The 21,871-nt window shown below is 40.6% G+C and overlaps 1 protein-coding gene across 4 annotated transcripts in view; it reads right to left on the reverse strand.

Annotated features, from left to right (window-relative positions):
- Positions 1-281: 281 nt before the first annotated feature.
- The window catches only part of LOC149315936 (C4b-binding protein alpha chain-like), a 36,325-nt gene continuing 14,735 nt past the window's right edge, over positions 282-21,871 (reverse strand). For 2 of the 4 annotated variants that reach the window (XM_089514454.1, XM_089514451.1), the window contains 8 exons: positions 16,221-16,403; positions 12,475-12,666; positions 11,601-11,792; positions 9,174-9,200; positions 7,534-7,680; positions 6,823-6,889; positions 3,827-3,954; positions 282-1,080 (listed from right to left, as the gene is read on the reverse strand). In XM_089514454.1, the coding sequence (XP_089370580.1) occupies positions 6,828-6,889; positions 7,534-7,680; positions 9,174-9,200; positions 11,601-11,792; positions 12,475-12,666; positions 16,221-16,403 (803 nt within the window). In that variant the 3' untranslated portion in view covers positions 282-1,080; positions 3,827-3,954; positions 6,823-6,827. Of the gene's footprint in view, positions 1,081-1,366; positions 2,491-3,826; positions 3,955-6,822; positions 6,890-7,533; positions 7,681-9,173; positions 9,201-11,600; positions 11,793-12,474; positions 12,667-16,220; positions 16,404-21,871 lie in introns of those variants that run through there. The other 2 variants (XM_089514452.1, XM_089514453.1) reach the window with 2 other exon arrangements.

Here is a 21,871-nt window from a genome sequence, read left to right on the forward strand (position 1 = left end):
GTTTAGACTTGGGTCCCATCCCATCTCCATTGTATCATATTATGTATATGCAAATATTCCAAAATCTGAAAAAACAAATACTTCTGGTCCCAAGCATTTTGGATAAGGAAGACTCAACCTGTAAATAAAATTCAACTGGAATCCATTTTCGACTGAGAGAGGAATTTGTTCCTTAGTGGACAAGGAACTTAATGAAAGGGTAATGGCAGAACAAAATCTAAGCACAATTTTACTAGTTTAGTTTTAAAATCTCATGTAGATATATATGCATGATATTTATTTCCTACAAAGCAACAGACATTACAAATATAATCTGAAAGTCTTTGATTAAGTACAAAGTTTGATAAATACAAAATTATCTTCAGCAATATATACTTTTTGTCTGTCTTCTGTACCTTAAAGACATAGTCCTCTACACCAAGTGTTTGAAATGAATCACTCTCAAATACCAAGTTTTATCCTTTTTGTTATCTTCTGAAATCTTGAAAGTACAGCTGAGTGCAGATCAGCAAAACCATAATGAGCATTAATGTTTGGACATGTAGAATTATACAAGAGATTGTAAATTAATCTTCCTCATGACAACGTAGACTTGACAGTGGAGAAGCTGTGATGTGGAATAGAAATGTTCATGAAAAATGGCAGCATTGTCTCTTTCCTACATTGTAATGTCTAGTAAAACTTATCCAGTGCCCTGACATCTTCCTGCTGTTAATTTCTCTGCCAGCAGCACTTCACTACTCACATCATGATTATGGATACACATAATTTCATGATGTGAAGACACGGAATAAGCTGCACTGGACATCATTGAAGAGGGTGAGACAAATCATAATGGAACTGCTATTTTCAGAGATAACCTGTGTATTTCATTTAACATTTAGTTCTGCCTTCAAAAGCCCCTTAAGAATGAAGCAGCTTGCCCATATAAAGCCTTGCAAAGTGCAGTAGTGGTGAAATGCTGGTCACTTTTCAGAAAAGGCTAAAGGGCCGTGCAAATCTTAATTATCACTGACATTCTAGCACTCTTGGCTTATTTTCTTCTTACAACTGTGAGTCTTCTTAGAATTACAAGAGTCCCTGAAAAAGACAACATGAATTTGTGTTGGTACAGCTCTGAACATTAACAGCAAACCATGTGGAAATTCATATAATGAAAGGATATATACAGTATGTACATAAAGTATGCATTTACATACTGAAAACATACAATAGGTGGCCAATGTGATTGGGCTCATGTACCAATATGTGAAAAAAGGAAAAATGCTTTACTTTTACTTCCTATACAAAAGTACAGTACTGCAAAACAGAAGCAAAAAGACTAGTTACTGGAAAAAATGTCGAAGACAAAAAGAGACTTAAACATAAACAATTTATTAAAAGAAAAATATACTAAGAAGGAGGAGGTACATGCAGTAAGCTCATACAGTAAGCATAGGACTTCCACAAGTATGCTGTATTCCCTGCCTGTCTCCAAATGCAGTTAAGTCAAACAATTGGCCATCTCGTGTCCTAGCAAAAGAAAGCATTATACAGTCCTCCTTCTGTTCTTGTGGTTTTCATACCTGTGTCCTTCACATATGCACGAGGGACGAATGGAAGGGGAACTAATGGGGTGTCTGCCCAAGGCGCAAAAACAGGTGTGTGTGGGTGTGTGTGTGTGGGTGTGTGTGTGTAACAGATCCCCCACAAAAACAGAGGGTTGACTGTACAGGTAAGTCAGTAAGCACAAAAAACCCCTCGTCATTACTCATTAGCATCCATCAAAGTTGCTATGGTTACAGCAAGGACAACAGTAACCCTCCCCATAACCTAAAACTCTGATGCAGAAGGCTGCAAACCTTTTAGAGCAGTATTTTGGTACCGTAGATGGCTGTAGAGGGGAGGAGGAAAAACCTCACTGCCACAAGCATTACATTACATTGATTCTAGGCCTCTAAAACAAAGTGTGGTCACATTTTTGCACATGAACAGCATTTCATTCCCAACAAACATGGCAAAACAGTGTAGGTCCCTGTTTTGCCCCTACGCTACTACTCCCCATGCCTACTTTTGATAAAATCCTTCATTGTTATTTTTTACAACCAACATGTGCCAGTTCATTTGTTAACTTTTGTGCTGCAGTAAAAACAGTTTCCATCTTCAAAGTTTTGAGTATCTTGTGTACACAAAGTGATAATGCCAATTAAATTCATTTGAATTCTAGATTCTAACACAACAAATGTGGACACATTCAATGAGAGTAATGTGTACATTACTATATGATTTTTACCATTCATTACTTTGAGTCTACTAAAGATTTTATATTAAATAATACAATTTGTAATCTGTGAAGAATTTCCTCTTTTGAAATGGGTAACTGCTCCACTAAGTCTCAGGCTACACCCTACCAGCCCAGTGCAGCTGTCTCCTTGCTGATAGCCAGTCCATAAGCATTCCATCTCAGACCTCAGAATAGCAGTCGTTGAACAAAGGAACTAAAAAGGTAGACTGGAAAGAGAAACAGCAGAACTGGCATTCAGCCACAAACTGCAGTCCCTCAGCAATTAATTGAACAAAAATAATGGTTTCCTGACACAATATACACAATATGGCATATATATGTGCCTGGCTTCCACCCCATCATATGTATCTGAGGAAGTAGACTGAGGAAGCCTATGCTGCCAATTTCTTTCTCTCAGTTAGTCTCAAAGGTGCAACATGATCTCTCTACGTACTGGTTATACAGACTAACATGGCTATATCTTTCAGGCAAATTAACACAGCAATATGCCAATGTGAGCCAGCATGCTGCAGTGGCTTAAGCACTGGACTATGACCAGGGTTCGAATCCCCACTTGGGCATGAAATGCCACAGGGTGACCTTAGGCATGTCACATTCTGTCTTTGAGAAGGACAAAAGCAAATCATCTCTGAATAAATCTTTCGCTTTAGGTTTGCCACAGGTTTGTCTTAGAGCCACCATAAGTAAGAAATGACTAGAAGGCACAGAACAAGAACAGTCTGCCAATGCCAGCCACTTTATCTCTTCTTTACAGTCTAACCCAGGGGCAGCTATCATTCTAAATCACAAGGCAACCCCAAAAAAGCCATATTCTAAAGTACAAAAGATTACTAATCTAGAGGTAGCTTGCTCAGTATGTTTATGCAGGCATGCAACTGTGACATACTAACACATAATCCTCGAAACACATTACATCCCACTATGCCTCTTCTATCCAATAGTGGTTGCTTATCTAAAGGACAGAGGTAGCTAGCAAGGGTGGCAGGGGCTTGTTTTCTTACTAGCAAATAATCAAGTCACTGTAGAAGTGACCAGACAACAGATTATTCTTTGGTTTGATTAAATTTAAATGTAAATAGAATAGTCATTCTGCAGTGTCATTGTAATGGATGAGGACGGAAACAGAAATAGTTGCCTTGAGTGACTGCTGACTTTGGCTTCCCCTTCCATTGGCCACCCTCCCCTACCAGTCCTGATGGGCACAAGCTGCAACTATAGGAATCGGAAGAATATTCCCTAATATTAATTTCATAGTAAAAAACCTGTGTTTTCCAACAGTCAGGAAGCTCTATTGGAAACAATAGAGCAGTGACACTTTTGTGCAGTTTTGTCCCAGTATTCCAATGACCCAGAATATTATGATGGACATTTCTGTAAAAAAATACCATAAAACACTTTGGGACATTTGATTATGGGGGGAATACTGTTCAAAAATATTTATTTTCTCCCACAAAGAGAAGACAATTACAGTAGGAGGATGAAATAATCAAAGACTTACATTCCTATACCACTGTCTGAAATAAAAGATGGTGGAATTCTTACCATGTTACAGTGTAACTGTCACTCTATTATTACACAGGGTGAAGAGAGGAAGTCGATGTGAAGAACACTGTTTTCTATCAAGTGAATTGTCTTACTTTGCACTTTGCATGTACTTATTTGCTGAATGACTAGAAGACAATATATTATTAGCAAAGGACTGACAACAAGGAGTTAAGTTAATGAAACAGCTGCTTTTTAAGAAACAGTAAATATATAAAATGTTTTTAAAAATTCTATATTTACACTAGTTATTATATCCAAAATCTTTCCAGTTCAGAACAGAGTAGTATTTGGCATATACATCTTATTGCTTTTTTTCACAAAATATAAGAGTTAGCATAATATTTATGAGGAACAGACCTTCCTAAATGTAAGGACCCACCATATATAGTTGACTATACGTCGACCTCATGTATGTCAAGGGCAGATTTTGGGGCCAAAATGATGGATTTGATATGAACTGGGGATAGGTTGACAGTAAGACTTAGGGCCACATAACAAAGGATCTAGAAAATGAAGCAAAAGAAAACAATGGCGGGTTACAGGCCGCCCCTTTGGGGCAGGCTGCACCCGCCCCTTACCCCGACTGATTGGGGCCTCAGCGGCCACAGAGGCCCCAATCTGCCACTTTTCCAGGCCTAGGGGAAGTGGCAAAATGCTGGTTCCCCACGGCCTGGAAAGGGAGAAAGGGGCCGCTTTGCCCCTTTCTCTATGTATTGCTGGCGCGGCTGTTTAAAGGCCATGCCAGCGATACGCGTAGCCGTTTAAAGGCCGCGCCAGTGATATGCGCAGTGGAAGGAGCTCTGAAACAGAGCTCCTTTTGGAGCCGCTGAAAGGGCGCCGCAAGTGCCTTATAGCGGTGCCACGACGTGACGCCCGTGCTGCACCGTTTGGACACAGCACGTTCGTCACATCAAAATGGCAGCGCCCATGTAGACAAGGTGCCGCCATTTTGACATACAGAGTACGTCCTAGGGTTAGGAAGCGTGCGAATGGTGCGCGCTCCCTAACCCTAGAATCGCCACCGCCATGTCCCATTTTGGCGGGGTAGATCCCGCTTATCCCAAAGAACTTACAAAATTTCAGGAAGCATAACTGTGTGTGTTAACTGTTGTGAAAGATTGATAGATGAAAGAGTAGAGGGGGATCAGTGCTCCCAGGGCAGATTACACTCTTGAGTTTCACCAAGGGATGGTTTCTACTTTTATGAGAGTTAAGTTACAGTACTTACATTGACTGGTGGATAAGTCGACTCAGATTTTTTTGAGTCAATTTTTTGACTAAAATGTCTAGACTTATACATGAGTATATACAGTAGATCTGATTACTTGTCTTAACTAAAGCAGTCCCAATGAACCAAAGGTATTTACATAAAAGTTGACTTACTATTCAGTCAGTGATTCAATGACTTTATTTTTGGGGGGACTAGCAATTAGGTTTAAGCAAAATAAATAAATCATGTTACATCTACCTTTGAAAAGTTTACTAACTGTGGAAAACAAGTTACAGTTCTTATTACAGAAATTGTCAAATTAAAATTAAGACAGGCATTGTTAGAACACTTGAATATTTTATTTACATGACATGAAATGGGCAGACATAATAACTAGACCTGTTCCACAAACCAAGTAGGAGTGCATCACAGATGAATATTCTTGCTCAGTTTCTGTAAGCAGAATTAAGACATGCTGCTATGCTTGTGTGTGCATGCATATGCAGAAGCACACAAATACTAGTCTATCTTGAAATGGAGAAAAAAACTTACCTTGGAAGCCAGCTAACCAAAAAATAGTGGCTCTGGTGATGCAGTGGCTTCTTATTTTGGGGGGGGGGGGGCTGTACGGCCACTGCTTGCTTCCCATGTTTACCTATCTCAAAATGGAAGGAGATGCATGCAGCAAATTGATGCTACAATATCTTTACCTGTTTGGGAGTTTCACTACCATTTTAATTATCACTGATATGCATTTTTAATTCAGTTTTAAAGGATTTTTTAATTATTAGCACAGAATTAAAGATCCTCTAAATAAGAAAAGTAAGCAAGTGCATTCTTTATTTTAAAAGTTATTTTTTTCTCACAGGTTAACTTCCTTTAAAAAAAAAAAGAAAGTCTAATGTACCAACTAAAGTGATTAAATCAACAAGTTCTGGGAGCAGATCTACAGAGACCCTTGTGCTTCCACAAAATTGCTTCCTTGCACAGACAGAGGTAAACATTTTTCCCTGGGAGCAAAGCCTAGCACACTACTGGGACGTGGCTTTGGAGAACCTCTAACATCCCTGTAGGCATGGGCTTTTTTGGAACCATAAGCGGTTCTACCAAAAAAAGCGAACTAATAAAGATCCAGTACAACACCTTCCATAAGAGAGCCAATCCAATATTTTTTTTTAACCAGATTAAGTTATGTCTTTGTAGATGGCTAAGAATTTTATTTCAAGTATCATTCAAATGTTATTTTGGCAATGACACACTGACTGGGAATCATAGCTGGTATCAGCAACCCAATCACTGTATTTGCAGCCAAAACAAAAATTTCTAAAAATCTCATACTGACCTTTACATTATACAGTGTACATTTTGCATACCCTCCAACTGTCTTGATTTGGTCAGACAGTCATGATTAAACCTTTCTCATCCTACTGGAAAATGTCCCAGCTTCTTTCTCCCTCTCCCACTTGATCTGCTGTCCTTTGCTTACTTCGGTTGCTGCTAACTGAGTTCAAAAGTAGTTTGCACTCCATTAAAGCAGCAAGACAAAGAGAGGATGAGGCAGAATCTTGCCTTTCTCAGTAAGCTTATGTAAAAGAGAACTGCTACAGCTTCTCTTAGCTTGTATGTTCTTCCTCGTTAATATCTTTGCCATCTTAACCACAATCTGATGTTGTTTGGCCAGATAAACAACATTTCACAGAAGAAACGTTGGAGGAAATGCCCTATGTAGATGACATATGACATGGTCTTTATCAATACAAAAAAAGAAAAGAACAAGCCTTACCTTTATTATTTACAGTATTTCTGGTAAATGGAAAGTGCTGGCAGCCAAAGTAGTATGAATAAGCATGCTTTAAGAAAAGGGGGGAAGTCATTTTTAAAAGAACCAACTACATAGTGTTGTTGTTTTTTTACTTAACAGACAGTAATTTCAGCAATGTTTTAAAAAAAGATATGGGGGGAGCTATTAGGTGGTGAAACAGATGGGCAAAATAAAGTAGCTTCAAGCTGCTTTGAAAGGCAGAGCGTTTATATGACACAAGCCTTAAAAGCAGGCGGAAAGCAAAACGAAGCCACATTCCAGAGCTGAAAATCAGAGCAAAAAAAAAAAAAAAAAAAAAAAAAGGCCAGGATATTCTGACTTAATGCAGAAAATGAACATCTTCACATCTGCATATAAATGGCCTGGCACCAGTGCCAGGCTGTGACAAAGCAAAAAAGTGAAAATGCAACAACTTCAATGGATGTACTTACACCATATGCAAATCAGACAGTCCAACAGGGGGGCATGGGGTGAAGGGAGCTGAAAAGGGACGGGGGGGGGGTCCATGATTGTGCTTTGCCAATGTACAGAGCATCGCACATGTGACTGCGTGACTGATCAAAGGCAATGGGATGGCATCTGGGTGAGACAAGGTAGGTACTTGGAGGTCACAGGTGGTGTGTTTGTGCAGTGGTGCACATGCATGATGGGAAGGTGACTAAAGAAATTTACCCAGCAGTGCAGCTTTACACCACATCAAGCTGTCTACCCACAGGTGTTTGGAACACCTTGGGAGCGGGCCAGGAGGACAGCAGGGTTTTGACCTTCTTTCAGAAAAAACACGATCAAGTTGCTTTTTCCTGCCCATCTGCTCCAGCCCTATGAAACAGCTATTATCACCAAAGTTACTTCTTAGACAGTACAACAGTAAATTATCTTACCACCATGATCCTTAAGATAAAAACAGCAAAAGTAGTTCTACTGTTTATTCCCAAATAAAATGTGTTTTAAAAACACACACACAAACATAAAAACAGAAAACAACCTGTAATATCATTATTTGGGACTGCTCCAAATCACATTTAGTGAATTAGCAAAGAGAACAAAACACAATCCTGTGTTACTTTTACGTTTTGCCTTTCACACAAGAACAGGAAAAGGCAAATTTCCAATAGGTTTTTTAGGTATCAGTTTCAAACTCTTGAAAATATAGGCAATCCCGGGTTTATCATTACGGATGTGGATTACCTACAGATCCGGTATTTGCATAAAGAACGTAAGAGAGAAAAAATGCATGTCAGCATTTGAATATTCAAGGATTACAATTAATAGATCAGATTGAGAAAAAACAATCTAGGGCTGCATCCGCACTGCAGAAATAATCCGGTTTGATGCCACTTGAACGGCCATGGCTCAATGCTATGGAATTCTGGGAATTGTAGTTTGTTGGGTTTCTCCTGCCACAATAAACTACAGTTCCAGAATCCCATAGTATTAAGCCATGGCAGTTAAAGTGGCATCAAACCAGATTATTTCTCCAATGTGGATGAAGCCTGGAACTGCTCACACGAAAGAGAAATTGAAAAAATATGATGTACATAGCCAAAATCTTGAGTTTGTCAAGAATTTTTAACCAATTTTCTAATTCTAACATCATAACAAAACATAATACAGTGGACCCTTGTTATACACTGGGGTTTGGTTCCAAGGTCCCCCGTGGATGCTCAAGTCCCATTAAATATAATGAAATAGCAAAATGGTGTCCCTTATAAAAAATGGAAAATCAAGGTTTGATATTTAAAATGTATACTTTTTTGGAACACTTTCAAACCATGGATGCTTGAATCCATGTATAAGAAGGGCCGACCATATGCATCAGAAAAGTTAATAAATGACTTCTCTGTGGTTTGACCTCTCTAAATTTTCTTAGATTAAGTGAAATTAGAAACATGAAATGCAACTAAGGAATTGAACGGAACAGTTCACAGACTATTTAACAAATACAGTTCCTTGACCTAATAAGTTAATGTTAAAAGAGTTTTATAAGGTGTTTCTAGAAAAGAATGGAAAATAAGTCCTAAGCATTATACAGTAACTGAAGCAAAACAATGGAGGCTAATTAGAGATATTTTGAGCTGGGGAAAGGACTACTTAAATAATTAATTCCTCAGTACTTATGGGCCAGTTTTGCTCCTTAGCCAAGATGCTAAAATTTAGAACTCAACAACAGTTTCAAAACTGAGTATTTTGAAAATTCTATATTTTTTTCAGATCAAACATGATTAAGTAAAAATAGGAAACTATGCCAAATGCAATGCCTCTAAAGTACTATAACATTCTTTACTATTTTTGCAAGAAATATGTATACGTACCAGTTATCAGCAGCACGAGGAAAAAGTCTAGAGTGGAGAAAGTGTTGTGATCAGTTAGTTTAAAAAATGCATTTTAATGTTAAATGTGAAGTTGAAGGTTTTCATAGTAGGCATCCATATTTTTATGGGTTTTTCAGGCTATGAGGCCATGTTCTTGAAGAGTTTATTCCTGACATTATTCCTGATGTTTTTACCACATATCAGAGGGATGACAGACAGAATAGATAAACTGGTGAGGAAACACAACTTCCAAATGGTCTACAAACCAAGAAAATCCAGCAAATGCTGCACTCAGCGAAGGATAGGAGAGACCCTCTCACGGCCACAGAAGTTTACTGCATACTGTGCAGCTACTGACAAGTGTACATAGGGATCACCAAATGCAGTATTCAAACAGCAATCAAGGAACACTAAAGATACTGCAGACTGGGTCAGATAGATAAATCAGCAGTAGCAGAACACGTTATAAACCATCCTGGGCATAAAATGCTGTTTGAAAACACTGAAATTCTGGACAATGCTGACAACTATCAGGTTAGAATGCACACTGAAGCCACTGAAATCCATAATCACCTGGACAACTTCAACAGGAAAGAAGAAACCCTTAAAGTTAACAAAATTTGGCTATCAGTCTTGAAAAACACCAAAATCAAGACCCAGCAATGGAAATGAAAACCACCCAGGGTGAAAAGGGTTTCCTAGCAAACAATAGATCATTAATTAAACAGACACCCTGTAGGCCTTGCCATTTAATGTGTTAATACACAGATTTAACATGTAAACCACTTCCTGTCAACCAACAGTTATATACCACCCTCTCTTCCATGCCAGCATTCTCTGAAGATGCCAGCCACAGCTGCTGGCAAAATGTCAGGAATAAACTCTTCTAGAACATGGCCTAAATTGCCTGAAAAACCCAGAAAAATAACAAATAATGTTAATTATTAAAAAGGTTATTCCCTGAAAATGGAACGTACACTATATCAGAAATGCATTCTTAGCTGCAGATGAAGGCTGACTGCATGCCACAACTTGTGAATATTTCACAGCCAAAGTAGTTATGATGCTACATTGCTTACTGTATTATCATTTTAAAAAAACCCTCAACAAACAGGGGATTTGGTCAACACTGCAGTGCACAGGAAAGGGATCTAATCTGCCACAGTTCTTAAAAATTGTAAATCCCCCAAAGCTGCTCTTAGATCAGGGAGGGAAGCTGCTGTTGGCTTGAATGATATTGCTTTATTAAGATTGCATATATGCACACACCAAAGCTTGGAAAAGTTCCTTTTTCCAGCCTATTAACTACCAGAATCCCTCAGTGAGCATAGCCAGTCCATTCCAGTTTATGATATTCTGCAAACTGTAGTCCAAAATAGTAACTTTACATTTACACATATGCGCATACTTTATTCTTTCCTACCATGACACTTTTCACTTTAACATTCTTCCAGATACTTTTCCCTCATGGGAGAAAAGGAAATATTACCAAATTAATATATTTCTCCAATGGCAAAATAGAACATTTTGCAGGCCAAAATAATGGTAACTAGATTAAACAGAAACTCTCTCACTGGTGACCATAGCTTCCCAAGACTGCTTTTTTTCATTTCATTGATTGAGATTATCACCAAGTATCTGGAATGGAATTTAATCCTATTTAGACCAAAATGCACTCTCTGTAATTCATGCAAACATTTCATGCAAATAGAAAATCAAATCTGATTAAAAAGGGTGCCTTCCAGTCCTACTACTATCAGTGCCTACTACCAGTGGCACTGTCTATACTCTTTAATTTAATGTGCGCAATATGAACACTGGAGGTCATATTGATCTCTTCACATAGTGAATGTTCACTCAACAGGTGTCCTGATTTGAGTCCACTTTTTAAAAATTTGCTCCTTCCTCACTCCTGCTAAGAATGAAGAATAAGCAATCAGGATCACTGCTGGACAGGATGGAGAGAAGGCTCTCCATTTTCTTACCCAGGAAACCCAGACTGTGTTTTATTGCATGAAAAGAATAATCTGTATCAGGAAGACATGAGAGCTTTCTTTCCTCTCTCTTAAAAGATCCCTAGAAACAGATGTTCTAGGATATGAGTATGTATACAGGTTTTCATCTCATCTTTAAAGGAGCAGATTTGGAGAGAGGGTTCAGCACCCTGGATCACTCTTTTGAAATCTAGACTGAAATCCTGATTCAATGCACACCATACTCTAATATGGAAGTCTTCAGCTGCCACTAGTGCTCTTGCATGCATTATGTATGCATAGCTATATGTGTGCATAGCATATAGCTCTCAGAAACCTTGTTTAACTCAACTGTTACAAAAGAGAAGAAGCCTACTGCTTGAGGGAAAATAAAGAGGGTCAAGAAAAAACAAATGCTTCTTCTACAACATATCTTTACAAACCTTACACGTACTCAAATAACAAGATGGCATATGAGGTGTCCATTGCTTCCCACCAATGTATCGAATCTCAGATGGCCCTACCAAGGTATAGCCAGCATCACATGTAATAACAACACTATCTCCAGGCTCATAACTTTTTTTCTTTCCTTGGATTACCGCACCATGATTGATAGTCAGTTGAAAAATGTCTGGCGATGTTGTCACTAAAAACAAAAATAAACTACTATGAGCAAAATAAAGAAAATAATAAAGCCAAAACAAAGCAACTTAATTCCAAACATGATATTCTTCATCAAAAGAAAACCCTGCTATGAAAAAATAATCCTGTAATGTGATACAGGTATTTCAGCCTAAGAGTTTATACAAAAATATTTATATATCCAACATTAATGTCTATCCTAGATCCTCCTGACATGAAAGACCACTGACAGGCTTTACTCTACAAATGTAAGGAAGTTTTATATTAGTAGCACTATAATGAAGCATTAACTTTTATGGAGCAAAATTCACCCTTACATTCACACTCAGAACCTCATAGTACAATCAAAATACTTGTTTTGTCTTGCAATCCCTCTCAAAATTGTAACTGGAAGTGATGCAATATCATTTCCTGTTATTATCCTGAGAGGGACTGGAGGGGGGAAAGGAATTAAGTGGGAATGCTGTGAATGTGATCCATGCAGGGATCAGGTGAGGGAACTAACTTCTTCTCCCCTCACTGTTGCCCACCACTGCCATAAGCAGTGGAATGGTGGCTGTAGGGAAGAAGCTGCAACCCTCCAAAGGAGCCCAAACTCAGGCATTGTGGCCCTATGGGCTCTGAAGCAGGCCCAACCCAATCTAAACCAATAGATGTGAATACCTCAGAACTGAATGTATACCTACATAAACAAGGTTTCACAGGAGGATCCCACACATTGTAGCCTTGACATACTGTAGTCATCTCCATTGTATCATCAGGAAAAGAATAATGCAGATTGCAGGTTATAGTAATAATCATTCCATTCACATATTGAGCTTCAAATGGATGTACTGTCCCACTTAGAATTAATGGGGCACCACATAATCTTGGATCAACTGCAGCAAAGAATTTCAACAAAGTTATAAAAATAAAAGGTGTATGAGGGATTACAGACAAAGGAAAGACAGAAATCACTCTCAACATATATGAATTTCAGTTAGCTTCATTTATATCAGTTTTTATATTTGGTGTTCATCCCAGTTTCTGGTATCTCATCAAATTTTAATATTAAATTAACTAAAAAGTAATGTCAGTTATAACTGGAAATTGTAGTCAAAGGAGTAACTTTGAGTTTACACGGTACTGAAAGTAAAAAAGGAAGAAAAAATGTGAATGGGCCCAAGAAAACAAAGCAACCAAACAGAAACTAAAAGATAACTTAGGCATTGCCTTTCTGTTTCTGGACAGACATACTGTAGCCAGGGGTTAGCCATGGTGTCTCTGAAAAGGGACCAAAAGGAATCAGGAAATCAACCTAATATCAGTAGTAGTAGCAGCATTATTATGATCATCATCATCATCATCAATTTATTTATTTATTTATATAGCACCCATCCATGTACATGGTGCTTTACATACAGTTACAGAATACAATAATTATAACTATGCCAATAATATAAAATACTAAAATACAATACTAAAACGGAATGCAATCCACTCACCTACCCACCCATAATGCAGAATAAAACAAAATAGGTAGTACAGATAATCAAATATACTAAAGATATAAAGCATTAATCTGAAATTCCAAAAGTTTTAGGGGGGGGGGGAATTAAAACAAAAAAAGTTTTCAATTTGGATTTAAAAACAGTGAGAGAAGAAACAGCCTGCAAGTTTACAGAGAGGCAACTCCAAGAATAAGACACAGCAAAACAAAAGGGATGAAGCTGAGCTAAGGAGGAGAAACTCTTGCTGGGTAAGAAGCCCAGAATTCCCAGACTGCAGATTTCTAACCAGCTGGTAAAAAGAGATAAGAGCTGCAAGGAGGTGCTAGGTTATACAGGGGCTTGAATGTCAGAACAAGCAGTTTATACTGAACCTTAGAGAGAATAAGTAACCAATGAAGGGATGTCAAGAGTGGGGTAACATGATCAAAACGATGGGCCAAAAAGATAATCTTAGAAGGAGAATGAAAGAATGGAAACCAAAGGACTAAGATGAGATAACAGAAGGCCAGTCAAAAGAAGACTGCAATAATCGAAACAGGAAATGACTAAAGCATGAACTAAAGTCTTGGCAGAGGAGGCAAAGAGGAAATCAACATGACTTTACTACAACCTCAGTATGAGGAATAAAAGACAAAGAAGAGTCAAAGACAAAATGAAGTCTCCATGCTTCCTTCATGGGATAGATGGGAACATTATTGTCAATTATGGAAAATGTATAATTTAAAGAAGGTTTCAGAGGGAAAATGAGTAGTTCTCTCTTTGCCATATTAGGTTTAAGGCGGTGACGAAGCATCCATGCTGAGATACCAGAAAGACACACTGTGATGATAATAATAATAATAATAATAATAATAATAATAAAATTTTATTTATATACCGCCTTTCCAGAGATCAAGGCGGTTTCACAACACAACACATATAACAATAAAAACCATTAAAAACATCATAAAAGCAAATCATACAGTAAACAATCTCATGCTAGCTCAACAATGCTGCTGAGAGGAGAGAGGAAGGAAGTACATCAGGGGTCATCAGGGGTCAGGGTATGCCTGCTGGAATAGGTGTGTTTTTAACTCCTTTTTAAATTGTTCCAGCGAGGCGGCCGAGCAGAGCTCGCCGGGAAGCAAGTTCCAGAGCTTGGGGGCCGAGGTAGAGAAGGCCCTCTGCGTGGTGGTGACATACCTAGCCTCTGGAACCCTTAACAATTGCTTCCCGGCAGACCTGAGTGTGCAGGGCGGATTGTATGGAGAGAGGCGGTCCTCCAAGTACCCTGGGCCCAAGCCATTTAGGGCTTTATAGGTAATAACCAACACCTTGTATTGCGCCCGGAAGTGAATAGGCAACCAATGAAGGTCTTTAAGGACCGGTGTTATATAACTGGTCCTGGAAGTACCAGTGACCAGTCTTGCCGCCATATTCTGCACCAATTGCAGCTTCCGGGTATGGTACAAGGGTTGCCCCATGTAGAGCGCATTGCAGAAATCCAATCGAGAGGTTACCAGAGCATGTACTACCGTTTCAAGGTCCCCCCGGCCCAGGTAGGGGCGCAGCTGGCATATCAACCGAAGCTGATAACAGGTACTCCTGACTGTCGCATCCATCGGAGATGCAAGGTGGAGCGACGAGTCAAGGAGCACCCCCAGACTGCGCACTGAGTCCTTCACGGGAAGCGTGACCCCGTTCAGGACAGGTGGAGACACAACCATTCCTAGGCCCGGAGAACCTATCACGAGCACTTCTGTTTTCTCTGGATTCAGGCTGAGTCTGTTTTCCCTCATCCAGCCCATTACCGACTCCAGACAGGCGACGAGAGGAGAGATGCCATCCTTGGTCACTGAATCAGTCGGAGACATAGAGAAGACCATCTGGGTGTCATCAGTGTACTGATGAGATGTTTGATAGCCAAAGTTCAAGAGTGAAGAGGGACAGTTGAGTATCTTTAGCATAAAGGTGATACTGAAACCCATAAGAACTGACAAGATTAACTATAGATAGTGTGTAAAGAGAAAACAAAGGAGCCAGAACAGGGTCCTGCAGAACCCCTACTGAAAGGGGAAAGGAAGAGGATTCATAACCGCCAGCTACCACATTAAATGACTGGTCTGAGAGATGCATTAATTCAGCTAAATCATTTATGGTGTCAATACTGCATAGTCTATTCATAACTTGACATCTGACATCAAAAAGTACAAATATAGCTAAATATGTAGATATAGCTGAAAATTATATTTTCTGTATAATAATAATATTATAATAATAAATATTTATTTATATCCCGCTTCTTCCGATTGAGGATTGAGGCAGGTAACAACAAAGATTTTAATTTATTAGTTTTCCTCAACCCTGAAGTTTTTTAAAATTGGTTTTAATTTATTATTCCTGAAAACACAGCTTAACTATTCCATCATGAAAAATGAAAGCTAATTAAAACTTTTAAAAGTAAAAGGATTTGTTTATTAAAGGAAAGTATATACTTCCCTAGCTCCTCCATCCCATAGCAGAACAGCAGGTTTAAAGGGGCGGGGGAGCCTCCCACAAATTCTTTGCAAACTAATGAATAATTCAACAATTGACAAGTAACACAAGCTTCATACAGAGTACAGTCGGCCCTTCTTATACACAGATTTTTTACACATGGATTCAAGCATCCACGGTTTGAAAATTTTCAAAAAAACCCTATAAATTTCAAATATCAAACCTTGATTTTCCATTTTTTATAAGGGACACCATTTTGCTATGTCATTATATTTAATGGGACTTGAGCATCCACGGATTTTGTTATCCACGGGGGATCTTCGAACAATTTTGGCTTCAAAACCTGACCTGGACTTATACATGAGATGGACTTATACATGAGTATATACTGTAATTACTAGTAATTTATTATCACTGAATGAAGAACCATAATTGATAACAATGCTTTTTAAAAATAAACATCTTACTTTTTTTACAAGATGGTATCTCAGGGTACCAGGTACTGTTCTCTTCACATCGAATAAGGTAACTTCCAACCATAAAGTATCCAATTTTGCATTCAAATGTAATATTCTTCCCATATGTATACAGTGGTCCAAATCCACTTAATTTTATTCCATGTTCAACTACTGGATCTTCACACATTATTGCTGAAATGAAGATAAATATTAACAAACACTCTGAACAAATAGAATACTGCTAATTGTTTATTTACATTAATGCATTCTTACAAGCCAGTTTATTTTGCTGACTCCATATATCAAAGATAGGCTTTTAAAAATATTGATGCTCTCAGAGGTCTGAAAAAGACAGGTCAAAAGAAGTGGCTTCTGGACACTTTGGGGGGCGTAAGTTCAGATGACGCATGTCCCCAAAGTGGCTGAAGCCACACAGAAGCAACACTAAGGCCGCAAGAGCCAGACCTTTTAGGAGTGGCTTAAATTTGCTCCCGCCAGCAACCCATTTGAGACTGCTGCTGTGTCCCACTTTGGGAGCAGACCATGTGGTCACCTCAGTCACGGACCAATCATGGCTGGAGCGGTCTCTGGCCACTCCTTCCAGGCCACCTGCTCTGGGCCTGAGTCTCCTTATTATTATCAGTGGTGCTGCTACATATTCTCTTGAAAATGTTCTTCCTTCCTGGATTCTACAATATAAGTTAGCAAATAAATACAACTTAATATCTCATGACACAGATAATGGAATGGTAAAAGAAATAGGGTAACATTAGGTTTTGAATCAATATCATTTTTTCACCATTTACAGTTAATGGGAGAGCCAGTGTGGTGTAGGTTTGACAGCTAGAGTACAACTGGAGATCAGGGTTTGATTCCCCACTCAGCCACAGAAAACCACTGGGTGCCCTTAGATGAGTCACACACTCTTAGCCCAGAAAACGGCATAACAGGTTCACCTTAGGTTCACCATAAGTTGGAAATGACTTGAAGACACACAACAACAACAGTTAATGGATGATTTCCATACTTTCTACAGATGGCACTTACAAAGACTGTCTGAGTCATCCCACTGTTGCCAGGATCCAGCACAACATTGCCACCAATCACTTGCACCCTCCCAGGACAATCTTCCAATGAATAATGCCCAATGTGACACTGATGTCATGTAAGGTATTGCATTTCAATAGCTTCAACACAGCAGCTGCCTGTTGCTGATAGTTTAGACCCAAATGGGAGCTTTCCTACAAAGCTGGATGAAGGTGCTGGCCAGAGATGATAGCATATTATTAGACACACTTTTCCCAATTTCCCTTGCTGGGCCTGATGTGTCTCATAGCAGGGCAAGCCCTATGTGAAATAAAAACAGAACTCAGCAAAATCCTATACTTATTCAAATAAGCAACCATAGGCAGGTTATAAACTGCCGCTTTGCGGCGATCTGCCGCCGCCGCTGTTTGCTCCGTGAGGGAGCCGCTGCAGCCAAACCGTGTGGCTCCGTTACGGAGCAAAAAAGAAGCTCCAAAATGGAGTTTCTTTCCGCGGCACCACTATGACACTGCGAGGCGCTGCTGGCGCACTCGCGACGTCATAGGCGCCGCGACACATCTGGACGCTATGCGTCCAAGACGTAAACATGGCGGCAGCCATCTGGAACGGCCGCCGCCAAAAAATACGTAGTGACTACGTATTAGCATTAGGGGGGTGCGGAAGCACCGCACCTTCCTAACCCTAATACGTAGTCACTACGTATTTTTTGGCGGTCTGTAACCCGCCATAATTTCTAGGAAATGATTATAATTACTGAACGCATCGCATTTAAGTAAACAGAGACCAGGAGCAGAGGTTTCCTGATTTGTGGGGAGAATATGCTGATAGCACCGTCAGCTCCTACAACAGGCCAAGAACGCACATGCAGTCTGTCATAACGCCATAATGGGGCATTCTCAGGTACAAGCTTCACCACATCATTTTATTTGTTCCACCGCAAACGCATGCGTATGAGCACATGGATGCCCCACCACCAGCCACCAGTCACCTTTTTCGTCCCACTCGGCCATCATCCCATTGGATAACCCATGCAACTGGCCGACTGAATGCACAGTCAACTGCCTGTACAGGTCACCAGTACGTGCAGTGACACTCTGGCCTCCTATTGGATCAGCCAGGCTGTTACAGTAATGTTTTTATTAAATCCACTGTATTGTTGATAACCTGACATGATGTCATAATTTTGCTTCACGGGGTGTGTGATGGGTCAATGGTATAACTGATCACTTGTGTGCTTGTGCACTCAATTCACAAGTGGGTGACAAAAAAAATATGGCCAGCAACGATGGCGGCATAATTTTTTTGTGGGTTTTTTGGGCTATGTGGCCAAGAATACAAAAAAGATACATTAAAATAGAATTAAATTATTACAATATTAAAACAAATTACATGTTAAAAAATAAAATACAGTAAGGTTAAAATGTTTGAAACACTTTAAAACAATGTAACATTGCAGCCCATTCTTTAAAAACATTCTGTTTTAAATGCCTGTCTAAACAGGAAGGTCTTAGCCTGCTGGCAGAAGGCCAACAAAAAGGGGGGCATTTTGGACTCCCTGAGAAGGGAGTTCCACAGTTTAGGGACAGCCGTAGAAAAGGTCCTCTCTTATGTCCCCAACCATGCTTACAATGGGGGTGGGACTGTGAGAAGGACCTCTCCAGAGGATCTCAGAGACTGGGCCGGCTCATACAGGGAGATATGATTTACCAAATAGCCTGGACCTAAGCCATATAGGGCTTTGTAGGTTATAACCAGCACTTTACATTGTGCCTGGAAGCAAACTGGCAGCAATTGAAGCTGTTTGGTCTCTATGCGGGTGTTCTCACTTGTGATTTACAACGATTTTAAATACAGCAGTTCATTATAAAGCGACTCAAAATACAGCGGGTTTTATCCCGCTTTTCAAATCGCTTTATCTTCATCGTTCCCATTTACTTAACATTTTATTTTGATTCGCTGTAATTGTCCTGGTTTCGTTCCCATTCATGGATGAATCGGTGTATATTTAAACCGGTTCTGTTACTTTTCCGGTCACATTCACTTGTTTCGGCTGTCAATCAAAGCGACGTCATCATGACACTGAGTCCTGTAATTTCCAGTCTCTCTTGCTTTTGTTATTCGTGGGGAAGGATGGTTGAGGGAGAGAGAAAACTGCCTGCCTCCCCAAAGCACTTCTGCTTGGCTGCCTTGAAAGAAAGAGGGGAAGTTCCTCCAGCAAAGCAGTCATCCTTCTGGCTTGGAGATTTGGGGAGTGATTTTTTTTGGAGGGGCGGCAGCCAATTAAAATCGTCTGCATCCGAGGCTCTTCTGTTGCGTCTCCGCAGACAAGAAGGAGTCTTATTCGTCCTCTTCTGTGTCTCCCCATATTAACTGCCATAACTCAGTGCTAGGGAATCCTGGGAATGGTAGTTTATTATGGCACCAGCACTCTCTGGCAGAGGAAGATAAATGTCTCACAAACACAACAGTTCCCATAATTCCTTAGTACTGAGCCAGGGCAGGTTAAGGGGTCTCAAACTGTATTACACTGGTACCTCGGGTTACGAAATTAATTCGTTCCGCTATTCCTTTCGCAACCCGAAAATTTCGTAACCCGAAACACATTTTCCATTGAAAATAACTAATGCGTTCTATGACCTCAGACTGAACCTGCAAGTGAAAACAAAGGTACAATAGAGGCCTATTAAGCTAAGTACCCTACAATACAATGTAATACAAAGTTGCCTGAGGCACTAAAGAGCTTAAGAATGACATGCAGGTCCATTCTAAAGTTTCTAAAGGATAAAGAAAAAAAAGTTTTGACTTATCTTTGCTGGTCCTGGCATCTCAGAGTGAGGCAGGAGGAGGAGGAGGAGGAGGGGGGCAGCCAAAAAACCAAATTTAACCAATTTAAGCAATTTAACCAATTCAACCAATTCAACCAATTTAACCAATTTAACCAATTCAACCAATTTAACCAATTCAACCAAATTAACAAAGTTAACCATTTTAACACAGTTAACCATTTTAACAACTTTTTTTTTAAATTTGGTGTTTTTTTTAAGGGTCCTGAGCACCTTTGCCCTTCTTGGATGACGGTTCTCCCTCTCTTGTGAAGAACTGGTCCAAGGATGTCTGCTTTTGCCGGGCCTTAAGCAGATTCCTAAAATGGCTAAGGCAGACATTATCAAAATGGGCAATGGCATGGCTGGTGAGCACCTTCTCAGGATGATGCTTCTCAACATAAGAAGACACATTGTGGAATTGCCGCAAAATGTCTTTAATTTTTGCCGTTGGCAAAACTGCCCCCACAGCCTCCTCCTCCTGGCCCCTGTCAAAATGGAGCACGTCCTCATCCACGGCAGAGTGTTGCATGGCCGCCAAGGCCTTCAGGTCCTCTGTTGTCAGGTCCTCGCTGTGCTCCTCGATGAGTTCCTCCACGTCCTCGTTGTCCACGTCAAGTCCCAGGGACCTTGCGATGGAGACGATCTCAGTCACCTCTTCTTCTTCACCTGGCTCAGCACCCTCGGTCTGTGACCCTTCCAAGGAAGAAGCATCAGGCCACAGCTTCCTCCACGCAGCAATCAGGTTGCGCCTGGTGATCTCCTGCCAGGCCAAGTCCACCATCTTCAAGCACACGACGATATCAAAATGCTGCTTCCAGAACTCTCGCAGGGTCAGCTGTGTGCTCTCCGTTACATCAAAACACCGCTTGAACAGGTGCGTGGTGTAGATCTTCTTGAAGTTGGCAATCACCTGCTGGTCCATGGGTTGCAAGAGGGAGGTCGTGTTGGGCGGCAGAAACTGGACCTTGATGAAGGAGAACTCATCAAGGATGTCCTTTTCCAGGCCATGCGGGTGCGCAGGAGCATTGTCCAAGAGGAGGAGGCACTTCAAGAGCAAATCCTCTTCCTCCAGGTACCGCTTCACAGTCGGGGCGAAGACACTGTTGATCCATTCCACGAAAAGGAGGCGTGTGACCCATGCGCGGCCATTGGAACGCCACATCACTGGCAACCTGTCCTTCTGAATGTTGTGTGCCTTGAAGGCCCTTGGATTTTCAGAGTGGTACACCAACAGGGGCTTGATCTTACAGTCCCCGCTGGCATTCGCACACAACGCAAGTGTGAAGCGGTCCTTCATAGGCTTGTGGCCTGGCAATCTCCTCTCCTCCTGGGTGATGTAGGTGCGGCGAGGCATCTTCTTCCAGAAGAGGCCCGTCTCGTCGCAATTGAACACTTGCTGCGGGACGTAGCCTTCCTCCTCCACCATGGCCTTGAACTCGATGACAAATGCTTCAGCGGCCTGGTGATCTGCGCTGGACGCCTCGCCGTGACGGACGACAGAGTGGATCCCGGTCCTCCTTTTGAACCTTTCAAACCAGCCACGTGATGCTTTGAATTCCGGGGTGGCTGGCTCCTCCTGGGAAGAAGTTCCTTCGCCTGCCTCCTTGCTGGCCAGGTCTTCAAAAATGGTGGTGGCCTTCTCACAGATGACCGAGGTGGTCACAGTGTCCCCGACTCGCTCCATTTCTTTAATCCAGAGGAGCAGCAGGCGCTCCATCTCCTCGTGCTTTGGTGTCCTCTGCTTGGCAATCGTAGTCACGCCTTTTGCAGGAGCCACAACGGCTCTGA

Source organism: Sceloporus occidentalis, unplaced genomic scaffold (assembly GCF_023333645.1).
Source record: "Sceloporus occidentalis isolate IW3139 unplaced genomic scaffold, rSceOcc1.0.p SCAF_3, whole genome shotgun sequence".
Classification (NCBI taxonomy): Eukaryota; Metazoa; Chordata; class Lepidosauria; order Squamata; family Phrynosomatidae; genus Sceloporus; species Sceloporus occidentalis.